At 42.1% G+C, this 17,270-nt stretch overlaps 1 protein-coding gene across 2 annotated transcripts in view; it reads left to right on the top strand.

Moving 5' to 3' along the window:
• The window catches only part of LOC132390262 (26S proteasome non-ATPase regulatory subunit 11-like), a 159,736-nt gene that overhangs the window by 70,536 nt on the left and 71,930 nt on the right, over positions 1–17,270 (top strand). For both annotated transcript variants that reach the window (XM_059962872.1, XM_059962873.1), the window contains 3 exons: positions 2,040–2,184; positions 5,489–5,549; positions 6,693–6,755. In XM_059962872.1, the coding sequence (XP_059818855.1) occupies positions 2,040–2,184; positions 5,489–5,549; positions 6,693–6,755 (269 nt within the window). The remainder of the gene's footprint in view (positions 1–2,039; positions 2,185–5,488; positions 5,550–6,692; positions 6,756–17,270) is intronic.

Raw genomic sequence — 17,270 nt, 5'->3', positions numbered from 1 at the left:
GAAAGTTTTCTTGGTTTTCCAGACCTCAACTTGACCTTCACCATTCCTGTTAACTGCCATTTCTTAATTACGTTACAATCTGAGGAAACGGCTACCTGAAAACGCTTTGCTATCTTCTTATAGCCTCCTTCTGCTTTGTGAACATCATTTACTTTCATTTTCAGAGTGCTAAACAGGTTGATGCATCAGTATTTATAAAATTTTGCAATTTGCATCACCTGGCCTTTCCTAATGACGACTGTGAACAAGCCATAGCCCTAACAAGCTAATAAAGGTCTGAGACCTTGGTAAAAGTTATAAGAGAGCTCAAATCTCTTGGGATGCCCAGACTTTTGCATGATGTTCCTTTCCTTCATTTTGACTCTAAAATTCTACAAAACAATGTTGAAAAATGTTCATCTTTAACTTTTGGAGATCAGTTCATCTTGTACTCACTTAACTATTCAGAGTAACAGAAGTATTGACCAGGGGTGCCCATACTTTTGCATGCCACTGTAACTTCTCCCTGATCGTGTTTTAGAAGTACCTTATTTGTTGTTATACTTCTTGGGATACTCACACATTGTAAAAGATAACGTATAGCTGCAAGCTTCTACTTCTCTAACTTTCTAACCCTGAAGCTTTCTTCTCCCTACTCAGGTAACAGTGACATTATTTTAGTAGGTTGCTGCTGATGCTCTAAATAGATAGACAAATCAAAGGCTTATATATTTCACTTCTGTGAATTTGATTTCTGACACTGCAAGGAAATTTTAGAGTACAACCTGAACTTTTATTGTTTCCCTCGTTTACTCTCCGTTTCCTCTGACCCTTTCTCTACTGAAGATGGTGACTCATTTTTGGAATGTAGTTCCTTCCCAAGTGGAATTTTTAAATCTCACCAGATACCTATCCTTCACCTGTAAACTTCTATCTATTGACCCCCTTTGTGTATGGTTTTAGTTGGGTGGGTCTCATCAAGTAGTATGAAGAACTGTCAATTGCCATTATTATTTCTTTTCCGGTGTTTTTAATCTACAACTGCAGTTCCAGTTGAGACATGCTAATTACATAAACATCTATATTAAGATGTTGGCTCACCTGTTAATTAATTAATGAGCCCATTTGAAAATTGTTCTAACTGATTTGAAATTTGGTTAAATTTATTACTAATATAAATAATACTATAATTTAAATAGACTTTTGCTAATGTGGAGGATCTGAGAGATCTTGGGTTTTGTGTTGATAGGCCATTCAGCTGTTGTGCAAGTTGACAGTGCTGTTAAGAAGGTGTAAGGTGTTTTGGCATTCATCAACTGTGGGTTTGAGTTCAAGAGCCAGAGGTAATGTTACAGCTATATAAGACCTTAGTTTGACTCCATTTGGAACACTCTGTTCAGTTCTGGTCGCCTCACTGCAGGAAGGATGTGGAAGCCATAGAAAGGGTGCAGAGGAGATTTACAAGGATGTTGCCTGGATTGGGGAGCATGCCTTATGAGAATAGGTTGAGTGAACTCGGCCTTTTCTCCTTGGAGCGACAGAGGATGAGAGGTGACCTGATAGAAATGTTTGATGAAGGGCTTTGATTTTGTCGATGATAGAGGCTTTTTCCCAGGGCTGAAATGGCTAGTACTAGGGGGCATAGTTTAAAGGAACTTGGAAGTAGGTAGAATGGGAATCTCAGGAGTAAGTTTTTCACATAGAGATAGGATTGGTATGTGGAATGCACTGCTGGTGATAGTGGTGGAAACGGTTACAATAGGGTTGTAAGAGCCTCTTGGATTGGTACATGGAGCTTAGAAAAATAAAGAGCTATGCACTAGGAAAATTCTAGGCAGTTTCTAGAGTAGTTTACATGGTCAGCACAACATTGTGGACTGAAGGGCCTGTAATGTCCTGTAAATTTTTCTGTTCTATCTATAATATTAATTGGGATCCCTCATTCTAATCCTTCTTTATACAAAATATTGAAATGAATTGATCCAGTAAAGAAATGGGTGTGCTTAAGAAGTCAAGTAAAAAAATGGGTAAATTAATGTATTTGTTCTTTCTGCATGTAGGTATTATCCATGCTGCTGAAGAGAAGGATTGGAAAACTGCATACTCTTACTTTTATGAGGCATTTGAAGGCTATGACTCCGTTGATAGTCCCAAAGCTAATACAGCCTTGAAGTATATGCTGCTCTGCAAAATTATGTTAAATACGTAAGTTAGAAGCATTCTGATCAAAGTTTCTGTAGAAATTGTATAGCACCTTGGAATGCAAAATTTATCAGTCTGGTGTGAATAAAGTAGCATTGGAAGTTTAAGCAACACACACAAAATGTTGGAAGAACAGCAGGGCAAGCAGAATCTATGGAAAAGAGTACAGTCGACGTTTCTGGCCTAGACCCTTTGACAGGACTGGAGAAAGAAAGATTGAGGAGTAGATTTCAAAGGTGGGGGGAGGAGAGAGAGAAATACAAGGTGATAAGTGAAACCTGAAGGGGAGAGGTTAAGTGAAGAACTATAAAGTTGATTGGTGAAAGGGTTACAGGGCTGTGTGTGTCTGATAGGCCTTGGATGAAAGAAAAGGGGGGAGGAATACCAGTGAGAGGTGATGGGTAGGTAAGGTGTAAAAGTGAGAGAGGGTAAGGGAGATGGGGAATGTTGAAGGGGAAGGGGCATTACTGGAACTTTGAGAAATCAATATTCATGCCACCAGGTTGGATTTTACCCAGATGGAATATAAGGTATTGTTCTTCCAACCTGAATGTGGCCTCATCATGACAGAGGAGCAAGTGTTGCATCTGTCCCTGCATCTCCTCCCTCACTACTATTCAGAGCCATAAACAGTACTTCAAGGTGGAGTATTACTTTACCTTAGAGTATGTTGGAGGCATGTACTATGTCCGGTGCTGCTCCTGGTTTGGCCTCTGTATGTCAGACCCGACAAAGTTTGGGAGTCTGCTTTGTCGAGAATTTTTTCTCCATCCGCCAGAAAAAAACATCTCCCAGTGGCAACCCTTTTAAATTCCACTTCCCATTCCTTTATGTCTTACTTATGGCCTCTTCCACTATAATGATGAGGCAACAGTCAAGGTAAAATGGATGAGCATGGCATGGGTGCATGAAACAGCACCAGTGCAGTTGTAAGTGTAGTGGTGGAGTTGGAGAGTATTACTGGAGAAGGCTTCAGACATAGACTGGTCTATGTAGTCAGTGAAGAGGCTAGAATAGCATGGGCCCATGCAGATGCCCATGGTTACCCATTGAGTTTGGAGGAAGTGTGAGGAGCCCACTTGACCATTGTTATAATAAAGTTAACACTTACTGTGCCATCCCAAGCCTGCCCTTTAGAAAGTCTTAAGAGCCTGGCTATCCTTCAACTCATGGCATGCAGGCAGAGACGATCATAAGTGGCTAGGACCAAGAAGGTAAGTCAAGGGCAGTGGAAAACACTCGAAACCAACTTCATCAGGACCTGTTTTGATGAGGGTGTACCTTCGTGGGCATATCAGATAACCCAAACCAAAAAGCCTTTGTCTGTTGACGACCTGTGGTAGACAAGACCAGAACTATATAAGAAGTCCAGGCAAAGGTAATATTTTAGAGTGAAAAAAAAACTATTCTAAATGAGTGGAAAATGAAAACATGTACTTGAATCGATGTATGTCATTTCTGATGGGCTTTGTAGTCATTACTTCTTCCAATGGCTAAGATACGTCAATCTCAGTTGAGCTAAACATCTTTTATGCACACTTTGAAAGGAAGAATAAAACAACATCAGTGCAAATCCCTGCAGCATCTCTGTCATGGAGACCACCATCAGAACATTGTGAACCCTCTCAAAGCATTAAGCCCTGATACTTTTCCTAGTATCTGCCTGAAGACCTGTGCCAGCCATCTGGTATGAGTGTTCAAGAATTTCTCGAATCTTTCATTACCTCAGACGCTCCTATCTGCTTCAATCCTCTGAATTCTATGAGGATCTATTCTGGGCCCAACTTATTCATGCAATTGCAATGTAGACAGCAGCAAAATTTCATTAGTTTGAGGAGACTTGGTCTATCACCAAGACTCTCATAAATTTCTACACAAATTCCAAGAAGAGCAGACTGTGTTGCTTTGATAACAATCATCCTATTGCACTCACATCTAGTGCAACAAAAAACTTTGAGAGGATGGTTAAAATCAGTTTTAGCCTAAGCATAAACCAGGAATCAGTGCAATTTGCCTATTATATACTTACTGGCTCTTCATTCAGTCTTGGATCACCTGAACAATAGCAGTACCAATGTCAGGCTGTTGTATATGCTCAGTGTTCAACCGTATCATACCCTCAGTATTAACAAGCTCCAAAACCTGAGGTCCTATACTATCCTCTGCAACTAAATCTTTGATTTCCTCATCAGGAGACTATGTACAGATAGAAAATAAATCCTTCCCACTAACAATCAATGCTGGTGCACTTCAGGGATGTGTGCTTAGCCCACTGACGTACTCTCTCTACACACAAGACTGTATGGGCTAGACATTCCTCAAATGCCATCTGTACATTTGCTGATGATACAACTATTGTAGGCAGAATTTCAGATAGTGATGAAGAGGCGTACAGGAGTGAGATAAATCAATGGTTTGAGTGGTGTCATCTAATTCCTTAATGTTAGTAAGACCAAGGAATTGATTGTGGACTCCAGCAAGGGGAAGTTGAGAGAGTCAAATCCTCATTGAGGGATTAACCACAGAAAGCATGAGCTATTTCAGTTTCTGAGTGCTCTGAGAATTACAATGCAATTACAATGTAAACAGCAGCAATAATAGGAGTTTGAGGAGACTTGGTATGGCACCAAAGACTCTCACAAATTTCTACATATATTCTATGGAGAGCATTCCAAGTGGTTGTATCTCCATCCAATATGAGGAGCTTCATGTCAGATGAAGCCAATTAGAATAGAACCGTAAAGCTGAAGAAAATTGCAAACTCAGCCAGCTCCTTCATGGTCACTGAGGACATCTTCAAAAGGTGATTCTTCAAACAGGAAGCATCCAACATCAAGGTTCCCCATCTCATTGCTACTTGAAGAAAGAGGCACAGAAATCCAAAAATACACACAGAGTCTTTTAGGAATGGCTTCTTCTGATATCAGATTTCTGAATGGATGGTGAACCCCTGCATGCTACCCCACTATTTTTTTCTCTTTTGGTAATAATTTATTGTGTATTGAATTGTACTGTTGCCACAAAACAACACTCTACACAACTTATGATAGTGATTAAACCTGATTCTGATTTAAAGAAATGCATATTTAGTGTAATTAAAGGTGATTAAAAGTATGATTAATTAGTGATTTTTAAAAATATCAGTGGAAAAGGGGCTGTAGGGGTCTAGCCAGACTGTAATGGAAATATTGAAGATCACAGGCATGAGAAGCTTTGAATTTGGCCTTTTCTATTATTTTCTTTGAGTGTTATTCTAAATAATTTACACAGTAGTTTAAAGATAGTATTTTTTTTGTTTTTCTTTCAGGCCAGAGGATGTGCAGGCCCTAGTGAGCGGGAAGCTTGCTCTCCGATACGCTGGGCGACAGGTAATGCAGAAGTTATAAGGTTTTATTAAAGCCTAGAATGAGAGGATATTTTGATTTTCTGTTTAAGTCTTCTGCCTCAGTTTCAATGGGGAATGAAACAATGTACAAGTACTGTGCAAAACTCTTAAGCGCGCACACACACACATACACACAACACACGGACACACACGCGGGCACACACACACCTAAGAGTTTTGCACAGTACTGTACTTAAATTTTTTGAACCACCGAGGAGCAATTGGAGAACGCAAGGAGCAATTCTGAATAACCATTTTTTCTGTTGGCTAATTCGTATGAATATATATAGTTGGAGGAAAAATGGAATAAAATGACTGGTAGCTTTGCAGACTTTAAAATGACCCATTTAAATGATTTCTTCTAGTTATTTCCTTTGCTAGGTTTGATTAGCTCTGTTGCTAGACTATTATTACTTCAATAGTGCACTCTTAGTGTCTTGATCCCTGTACCTACTGTATCTGTTCCTGAGCAATCTTTGATCTTTTAGCCAAACTTATTAACAATCAGTAGTTGCGAATGATTTTATTGGTTATCCAGTAGACCTTCTAAAGTTCTAAATATTTTGCACTTTCAATGATAGCTGGTTTATTGTTGTGTTAATATTGCTCAGTGTCCCATCAGAAATTAAATGAGTGTTATTTCTAGTCTACATGGTATGATATTGCCGTTAGTGCTATACCACTGAACATATACAATAATTTTTGGAAGAAAAGTGCGCCATGAAGAAAGTAGACTGGCTGGTGTATATTTGCCTGGGCATCTTCACTTACCTTTTTTCAACACAGAACATTTTTAAGTTTACAGATAATACTAGAGGGTAAGAAGAATTGCACAACTTTGGTTAAAAAGAAACTAGTGCTGGTAATGGCTTATTAATTACCAGCAAACAAGCTAGCAATATTCTTGCAATGTGTAGATCATACAGACTGCTTAATTGGGGCAATAGCAAGTTAAGATTTTACTGTTCTTTGTCCTAAAATGCAAGTACGGTTTAGGTGCAGAACTAGCTTGAATTAATTACAGTTTGCATAAAGATTAACCTGGATAACTAATGAATATATGTGAATGACTATTTTATGTATCCATATTTTGTTAATTTTGCATTGACTGTTGATTTACCTCCAGACCAATTCACTAAAATCTGTGGCCCAGGCAAGCAAGAATCGGTCATTGGCTGATTTTGAAAAGGTAACCTGACTATATGGTATTGATGAGTTGGGATTTTTCACTGTGTACAGCATTTAGTGTCTCAGATTGATGATGGTCCAGGTAATTGAAGGATAGGTTAATTCTGGATAGGTTTATCCCTTTAAGGCAGGGAAATGATGATAGAGTTATCTAATGCCTTTTCTGTCTCTATCTATACAAACAAAATTAGATTAGGCTACTTGTGAGAATGCTTCAAAATAAACCTTGAAACCATTTGTAGTAAAATATCATGCTATCATGCCATTGAACATGCCAATGAAGAAGTGATTACAAGGATAGTGGTAATGCTGACATATTTGATTTAAAAAATAACTTTATAAGTAGTGGCATTTATGTTCTCTGTCTTTAACATTTTTTAATGTTTTACCATAATTTGAATTTTTAGCCAGCCTTTCTTGAAAAAAACCCATAGTTAAGATTAGGTTATCTTTCTTGAAATTACTCTTTTTTTATTCATAAATTTAAAAATTTTTAAGGCAAACATAATAAATTTCTCAGTTCTGGGTTGAACTTGAGATAAGTACTGATGGATTTTACTTTCAACTGAAATGAGACGATTTCTATCCTTGCTCTTTTTATAAAACAAGAAGCAGTTTGTTCACATGTGTAAGAGATTGAAAATTGCAGTGCAATGTTCATTGCTTTCCTACGATGGTAGGAAGATCTTCTTTCACAGAAATCCAGAACTTGTCCAGGAGCAGGTCAGTAAATTTCATGCGAGTGCATGTTCAGACTGCAGCTCACAAAGTTCTTCCTCTTCTCTCACAGTTCTCAGGCTGAGAAGAAGATTCAGGGAACGGGTCCCTCACCTTGCTTGAAAGGGAAGAAAATACTGTTCAGTTTTGTCCTGCAATTCTTCTAGGAGGTTTTCAATAAGACTGGAAAATTACTAATACTAATACCTTTCCTCGTTCTCAAGCTCAATCAGGAGTGGAAATATTTCAAGATTTCCTTTTGCAGCATTATTTTTTTTACAAAGATTCAGTTTCCTTTTAAATCCAATAGTCTTGTCACTTAAAATCAAAACTTTTTCCTCCAGGACCCTGCAGAGACTGATGAAAAATGTCTGTTAAATAGGCTAGTTTGTGCAGTTATTTTTAATCTTCAAAGCACTTGGCAACATCTGGCCTACTATTTTTTTGCAAGCACTTCTGCAATTCAACTTTCAACTCAAACACCCTGATGAGAACAATTCTTCTGCAAAGTCACTGGCTTTCTATATGTGGCAGGAGACTGTTGTACTTTTTGTCCTGCTTTGCAAACACTTTTTTTAAACATTCTCAGGTGAACTGGTTTTAAAGATACTAAATAACTTGCTTCTTTTTTTATCGACTGACTCTATTTTCAAAAGCTTTAATCCAGTAGTCACTTAAAATATCAACTTTTTTACATGTCATATATCTCTGATTTGTTGTAAAGTGTATTTTCCATCTTGCTGGAGCCTTTGCTACATTTGTAAGTTGTTTGTTGCAGGCTAGCCACAATGGAATAGAACAACATGGATCACTAATCCATGTAAAACCCATAGATAAGTAGCTTTCATTGCAAAGATATGATACCGCGCGATTACTTTATTCCCACCCACTGATTTTGTCTCCAGGACCTAGAAGAGGCTGGTGGACTTCTTTTGGGGCAACTGGAGACATATTGTATATCTGCTGTGGTCTGACTCTTCTGATTGCAGAGGGTGGTCAGATTTTGTGTATGTGTGCGCGTGCGTGTGTGTGTGCGCGCATGCATTCGTGCATGTGTGTGTGTGTGTGAATGTGTGTGTGTGTGTGCGTTTTTGTTTCTGTGCATGTGTGTGTGTGTGTGTATATATATATATAGTTTATATATAGTTGGTGGCTGTCTGCCTTGGGACCCTGCTGAGACATCTCTGTAGTCACCACCCTTAGTTAAGGACCTACCAACTACTGCTTTATGTAAACCCAATAAATTGCCCTCGACACAAAGAATTTTACAGATTCTGCACCCCCTGGCTAAAGAAGTTCCTCCTTACCTGTGTTCTGTTCACACTATGTAGGACTTTCAGTATTCAATAGGTTTCATTGAAATTCAATAGACAATAGGTGCAGAAGTAGACCATTCGGCCCTTTGAGCCTGCACCGCCATTCTGAGATCATGGCTGATCATCTACTATCAATACCTGGTTCCTGCCTTGTCCCCATATCCCTTGATTCCCCTAACCATGAGATACCTATCTAGCTCCTCCTTGAAAGCATCCAGAGAATTGGCCTCCACTGCCTTCCAAGGCAGTGCGTTCCAGACCCCCACAACTCTCTGGGAGAAGAAGTTTTTTCTTAACTCTGTCCTAAATGACCTACCCCTTATTCTCAAACCATGCCCTCTGGTACTGGACTCTCCCAGCATCTGGAACATATTTCCTGCTTCTATCTTGTCCAATCCCTTAATAATCTTATATGTTGCAATCAGATCCCCTCTCAATCTCCTTAATTCCAGCATGTACAAGCCCAGTCTCTCTAACCTCTCTGTGTAAGACAGTCCGGACATTCCAGGAATTAACCTTGTGAATCTACGCTGCACTTCCTCTATAGCCAGGATGTCCTTCCTTAACCCCGGAGACCAAAACTGTACACAATACTCTAGGTGTGGTCTCACCAGGGCCCTGTACAAGTGCAAAAGGATTTCCTTGCTCTTGTACTCAATTCCCTTTGTAATAAAGGCCAAGATTCTATTAGCCTTCTTCACTGCCTGCTGCACTTGTTCATTCACCTTCTAACTTACCTAACTTTACACGGTTCAGATAATAATCTACCTTCCTGTTCTTACTCCCAAAGTGGATAACCTCACACTTATTCACATTAAACGTCATCTGCCAAGTATCTGCCCAGTCACCCAGCCTATCCAAGTGTAACCCCCTAGGTCGCCTCAGGCTCGCTCAGCTCGTTCTCGTCTAGGGGGAGCAGCCTTCGGCCCCGCCAAACTGGGTAATCAGCTGGTGTGGATGCTGTGTGATGTCCTCGCCTCACCCAAAAACAGACAGTACACCATAAGCGATTAAATGAGTACAATTTATAAAGGTTACTATAACTAAGTGATTAATAACGATACAGTATATATGAAGAGAAAAAATAAAGAAAAGGCGCCAAACTTATCAAAGTCCAAACCACTTCGTGCACAACCGTTGGAGCTCAATTACTGAAGTCTTCTGGCCACCATTTGATCCCCTCCGAACTCCTCGACTCGCAGCTTAGGACCCTCCGAGTGGTCAACCAAGAACATCTAGCTTCATCCCCCCTCCTCGGAGTACCTCCTGGCCTCGGACCCCCGCTTTGGGTCCGATCCTCGCCCAGCTTACAGCACTGCGTCCTGTTTCTCAACCCCCTCGCGCCAATCTGCCCAAAAGCCCATCAACAAAAGCTTACATACGCAGAAAAAAGAACATTAATCCCCATTTGGTTTACAAAGGAATACAATTCTCCCAGCACTCTCTTGTAACAAAGAAACATTCCTGCTAGTTAACAAAACAAAGCCCTTTTGATTACATACACAGTAACAAAGAAAAAGAAGAAACCCCCCTTTACACTCTCCCCCCACCAAATAAAAGTCATGTCCTCATGACTATTAAATAACTCGCCACCTTTCCTGCCAACACACCATAACCCAAGCACAAACAGTGACATCTCCTCCCCACACAGTAAACCTCAGGCACTACTTAGGCCAACTATCTGTGAGTTCCCTTCTGAGACCTCCGTACCCCCTCACCTAAACCCTTCAGGCTCGGACACAACTGGGGATACCTTGGGCCCACTACCAACTCCTCTCTCAACCTCTCACTCATGCCCCACACTGCACACAGCTAACCCTCCCCGCTACACCTGACTCAATGGGAGAAGGGCCAATGGTCTCTTCCTCAATCGAGGGAAAGTCAGCAAAAGGCAGTATGTACCACACATCCAGCACATTATCCATCGAATCTGTATTCTTCCTCATTTCTGTGATCGGTAGCTGCTGTTTGATCTTCTCCAAACGGAAACATGTGGCCTGCACTGCTCCTGCAGTCTCTTCAGCCTCCTGTTCAGTATTCACTGCACTTCCCTCCAGCTTTTTCTTCCTCATGACTTCTTCCAGATCAACTTTCAGGTTTTGCACTTCATTTGAACTGTGGATGGTCATCTTCAGGTTCCCTTCAAGCTTCCGCTTCTCTCTTCTGAGATTCGTCTGTAATTTCTTCACCTCCGCAAACTCCCCTCTCCGGGTTCTCAGTTTGCTATTACCCTCAGTCAGACAACTTTCTTCATTCTCTCCAACTTGTAAGTCTTCCGAATGGTTCCAGATCACTTTTTCCAGTCTCGCCGTCTTCATTTCAAACTTGATTCCGTAGAGACAGTCACTCACGAGCTGCGACCTTCGCCAGCCCTGGCACGTGTCCCGAAAACACTTTAACTCGGTAGTTCTCAGCTGCTCCTGCAACGACCTCACTTCATATTCTCCTGAGGCAAATCCAAACACCAAGAGATCATCCACATACACCAAAACTCCAAACGCCTCCACATCCCCTATGGTCTTCCACCTGCCCCGCAGGAAGGTTGCAAGTGCTCCGGATATGCCCTGTGGCATCTTTTCGGACCGGAAGACTCCTAGGGAATTTATAATGGCCGTCTTCTCCTTGTCGGCCCCACTCATCGGGATCTGGCAACATCCACTCCTCAGATCCAGCACCTTAAACCACTTCACACCACTCAGACAGGCCATCGCATCTCTGGCCCTCAGGGCTGTATTCTGGTCACTGACAGTGCGCCTCTTCAACGCAATATAATCCACACACACGCTGCCTACATCTTCCACGGCTGTAGGGGCCAGTCGCTGCAACCTCTCTCTCTCCGAGGTGTCTTCAGCAGTCAACTCCCCTCCCTTGTGGTATTTCGCAGCGTCCACGAAGAGGGTCTCACCCTCAGATACTTCCCCCAGGCCGTACCAGCACTGGCTCTTGTTTGAATTCGGTATCGGCCCAATGCTGCTACACATGTCCGCACAAGCAGCTCGAAACTCTGGGTGCATCGACAATGCCTCCAAACAGCGCTCACCCGCCTCCTCCGGGCAGGCCCCCAAGCGCACCAGCAGGATATTGGTTCTCTCTAGAACAGAAACGCTGCCCATCTCAACAGTGTCCGGACACATCAGCATTAACGATTCACGAACCTCAGTCTCCTCCACATTTGCCTCTAAGAACTCCATTTTCACTGACCAACATCCGTCGTCTGGATAATCAATGGCACTGGTACCCCGAATCTCTAGTGTCCTCAATGTCATCAAGGGTAAGTGCTTCCAATAACGGTTATAAAACAAACTGTACAGCAACTTAACTGGCGCCCCAGTGCCGAGGATGGCTTTAACTTGACTTCCATCCATCCGTAACAACACCTGTGCGCGTGGCCCCTCTCAGCCTTCCGGAATAGAGTCTGTTCCTTTCGGGAGTTCCTTGGTACATTGCTGGGAACGTGCTCCCCCAGAGACCCCAAGCCCTTCCCCCACTGGGCCTCCTCTAAGTTTCCCAACACCTCTCGAATCAACGGAACAACTGATCCCCTTGGCACCACAAGCAATTTATCTGCCCCCCCCAGGCAAAAGGGATACCCTAAAAACTTTCCACCAATCTCCTGCCACAGATATAATAAGCCCCCCAGCTGCGGCATTTTCCCACACTTTCCCAGAACTGGCAGCGTTCACTTCGAGGTAATTGCGCCCAACAGTTCTAACAACATCACCAGCCCGCCTACTCAAACTTTCAACCCGTCCCTGTCGCTTTTCCTCAGCCAAGCACTGCCACTCACCCAACAACTGAGGGGTCCGCTCCGCCCACGCTTGCGCCCCTTTAGGGCTGGACATTATTCCAACAACCGGGCGGAGCCCACCACTGCTGAAACATCCCAACCTGTCACTCCTCACTCTCCAAACAGTACGGACAACCCATGGTCCCACCACCATTTCGTCAGCACTAGTCGGAACTCGAACAGTGACCTCCAGGCTACCAATAGCAGATGAACCCAACACACACGCAATGATAACCAGCAATCGCACACCCACAAAGGCACACCAGCTCTTCGCCGCAGACACAATTTAAAGAGGGTGATCACACAGCTTCCACAGAAATCAATCCCGGACGAGCCCCCACAATGTAATCCCCTGGGTCGCCTCAGGCTCGCTCAGCTCGTTCTCGTCTAGGGGCAGCAGCCTTCGGCCCCACCAAACTGGGTAATCAGCTGGTGTGGATGCTGTGTGATGTCCCCGCCTCACCCAAAAACAGACAGTACACCATAAGCGATTAAATGAGTACAATTTATAAAGGTTACTATAACTAAGTGATTAATAACGATACAGTATATATGAAGAGAAAAAATAAAGAAAAGGCGCCAAACTTATCAAAGTCCAAACCACTTCGTGCACAACCGTTGGAGCTCAATTACTGAAGTCTTCTGGCCACCATTTGATCCCCTCCGAACTCCTCGACTCGCAGCTCAGGACCCTCCGAATGGTCAACCAAGCACATCTAGCTTCATCCCCCCTCCTCGGAGTACCTCCTGGCCTTGGACCCCCGCTTGTGGTCCGTTCCTCGCCCAGCTTACAGCATTGCGTCCTCTCTCTCAACCCCCTCGCGCCAATCTGCCCAAACGTCCGTCAACAAAAGCTTACAAACTCAGAAGAAAGAACATTAATCCCCATTTGATTTACAAAGGAATACAATTCTCCCAGCACTCTCTCGTAACAAAGAAACATTCCTGCTAGTTAACAAAACAAAGCCCTTTTGATTACATACACAGTAACAAAGAAAAAGAAGAAGCCCCCTTTACACAAGTCACCCTGAATTCTCCTAACGTCCTCATCACATGTCACACTGCCACCCTGTTTAGTATCATCAGCAGACTTGCTGATGTTATTCTTAATGCCTTCATCTAAATCGTTGATGTAATTTGTGAACAGCTATGGTCCCAATACAGAGCCCTGTGGCACCCCACTATTCACCACCTGCCATTCTGAGAAACACCCATTCACCACTACCCTTTGCTTTCTATCTGCCAACCAGTTTTCTATCCATGTCAATGTCTTCCCCCCCAATGCCCTGAGCTTTGATTTTACCCATCAATCTCCTATGTGGGACCTTAACAAATGCCTTCTGAAAATCAAGGTACACTGCATTCGCTGGATCTCCCTTGTCTAATTTCCTGGTTACATCCTCGAAAAACTCCAATATATTAGTCAAGCATGATTTACTCTTGGTAAATCCATGCTGGCTCAGCCCAATCCTATCACTGCTATCTAGATATGCCACTATTTCATCCTTAATAATGGACTCTAGCATCTTCCCCACTACTGATGTCAGGCTGACAGGATGATAGTTCTCTGTTTTCTCCCTCCCTCCTTTCTTTAAAAGGTGGGATAACATTAGCCATTCTCCAATCCTCAGGAACTGATCCTGAATCTAAGGAACATTGGAAAATGATTACCAATGCATCCGCAATTTCCAGAGCCTCCTCCTTTAGTACCCTAGGATGCAAACCATCTGGACCTGGGGATTTGTCAGTCTTCAGTCCCATCAGTCTACTCATCACCGTTTCCTTCCTAATGTCATTCTGTTTCATTTCCTCTGTTACCCTATGTCCTTGGCCCATCCATACATCTGGGAGATTGCTTGTGTCTTCTCTAGTGAAGACAGATCTAAAGTACTTATTAAATTCTTCTACCATTTCTCTGTTTCCCATAACAATTTCACCCAATTCATTCTTCAAGGGCCCAACATTGTTCTTAACTATCTTCTTTCTCTTCACATACCTAAAAAAGGCTTTTGCTATCCTTCTTTATATTCCTGGCTAGCTTGCGTTCGTACCTCATTTTTTTCTCCCCATATTGCCTTTTTAGTTAAGTTCTGTTGTTTGTTAAAGATTTCCCAATCATCTGTCTTCCCACTCACCTTAGCTCTGTCATACTTCCTTTTTTTTTAATGCTATGCAATCTCTGATTTCCATGGCTCCATAGTTTCCCCTGTTCAATTGCAACACTGACACTTCCGATCTGCCCTTATCCTTCTCAAATTGCAGATAAAAACTTATCATATTATGGTACCTCCTAATGACTCCTTTACTTCAAGATCACTTATCAAATCCTGTTCATTACACGACACTAAATCCAGAATAGCCTTGTTCTTAGTTGGCTCTCGTACAAGCTGTTCCAAGAATGCATCCCGTAGGCACTCTACAAACTCCCTTTCCTGGGGTCCAGAACCAACCTGATTCTCCCAGTTCACTTGCATTTTGAAATCCCCCATAACTACTGCGACATTACCTTTGCCACATGCCAATGTTAACTCCCTATTCAACTTGCATCCAATATAACCATTTAACAATCACAGCACGGAAACAGGCCATCTCGGCCCTCCTTGTCCGTGCCGAACTCTTAATCTCACCTAGTCCCACCTACCCACACTCAGCCCATAACACTCCACTCCTTTCCTGTCCATATACCTATCCAATTTTACCTTAAATGACACAACTGAACTGGCCTCTACTACTTCTACAGGAAGCTCATTCCACACAGCTATCACTCTCTGAGTAAAGAAATACCCCCTCGTGTTTCCCTTAAACTTTTGCCCCCTAACTCTCAAATCATGTCCTCTCGTTTGAATCTCCCCAACTCTCAATGGAAACAGCCTATTCACGTCAACTCTATCTGTCCCTCTCATAACTTTAAATACCTTGATCAAATCCCCCCTCAACCTTCTACGCTCCAATGAATAGAGACCTAACTTGTTCAGCCTTTCTCTGTAACTTAAGTGCTGAAACCCAGGTAACATCCTAGTAAATTGTCTCTGCACTCTCTCTAATTTATTGATATCTTTCCTATAATTCAGTGACCAGAACTGTACACAATATTCCAAATTTGGCCTTACCAATGCCTTGTACAATTTTAACATTACATCCCAACTTCTGTACTCAATGCTCTGATTTATAAAGGCCAGCGTTCCAAAAGCCTTCTTCACCACCCTATCTACATGAGACTCCACCTTCAGGGAACTGTGCACTGTTATTCCTAGATCTCTCTGTTCCACTGCATTCCTCAATGCCCTACCATTTACCCTGTATGTTCTATTTGGATTATTCCTGCCAAAATGTAGAACCTCACACTTCTCAGCATTAAACTCCATCTGCCAACGTTCAGCCCATTCTTCTAACCAGCATAAATCTCCCTGCAAGCTTTGAAAACCCACATCATTATCCACAACACCTCCTACCTTAGTATCATCGGCATACTTACTAATCCAATTTACCAGCCCATCATCCAGATCATTTATGTATATTACAAACAATATTGGGCCCAAAACAGATCCCTGAGGTACCCCGCTAGTCACTGGCCTCCATCCCGATAAACAATTATCCACCACTACTCTCTGGCATCTCCCTTCTAGCCACTGTTGAATCAATTTTATTACTCCAGCATTAATACCTAACGACTGAACCTTCTTAACTAACGTTCCATGTGGAACTTTGTCAAAGGCCTTGCTGAAGTCCATATAGACTACATCCACTGTCTTATCCTCGTCAACATTCCTCGTAACTTCTTCAAAAAATTCAATAAGGTTTGTCAAACATGACCTTCCACACACAGATCCATGCTGGCTACTCCTAATCAAATCCTGTCTATCCAGATAATTATTAATACTATCTCTAAGAATACTTCCCATTAATTTACCCACCACTGATGTCAAACTGACAGGTCTATAATTGCTAGGCTTACTTCTAGAACCCTTTTTAAACAATGGAACCACATGAGCAATATGCCAATCCTCCGTCACAATCCCCGTTTCTAATGACATCTGAAAGATCTCAGTCAGAGCTCCTGCTATCTCTACACAAACTTCCCTCAAGGTCCTGGGGAATATCCTGTCAGGACCCGGAGATTTATCCACTTTTAAATTTCTTAAAAGTGCCAGTAGTTCCACCTCTTTAGTTGTCATAGGTTCCATAACTTCCTTACTTGTTTCCCACACCTTACACAATTCAATATCCTTCTCCTTAGTGTATACGGAAGAGAAGAAATCGTTCAAAATCTCTCCTATCTCCCTCGGCTCCACACATAGCTGACCACCCTGATTCTCTAAGGGACCAATTTTATCCCTCACTATCCTTTTGCTTTTAATATAACTGTAGAAACCCTTTGGATTTATTTTCACCTTATTTGCCAAACCAACCTCGTATCTTCTTTTAGCTTTTCTAATCTCTTTCTTAAGGTTCCTTTTACATTCTTTATACTCCTCGAGCAATTCCTTTACTCCATGCTGCCTATATCTATTGTAGACATCCCTCTTTTTCCGAACCAAATTTCTAATATCCCTTGAAAACCATGGTGCTTTAACCTTTCCTTTCAACCTAACAGGAACATAAAGATTCTGTACCCTCATAATTTCACCCTTAAACCTCCATTTCTCTATTACATCCTTCCCATAAAACAACTTGACCAATCCACTCTCTCTAAATC

Source organism: Hypanus sabinus, unplaced genomic scaffold, assembly GCF_030144855.1.
Source record: "Hypanus sabinus isolate sHypSab1 unplaced genomic scaffold, sHypSab1.hap1 scaffold_822, whole genome shotgun sequence".
NCBI lineage: Eukaryota > Metazoa > Chordata > Chondrichthyes > Myliobatiformes > Dasyatidae > Hypanus > Hypanus sabinus.
This window is presented reverse-complemented; position numbering and strand designations above follow the sequence as displayed.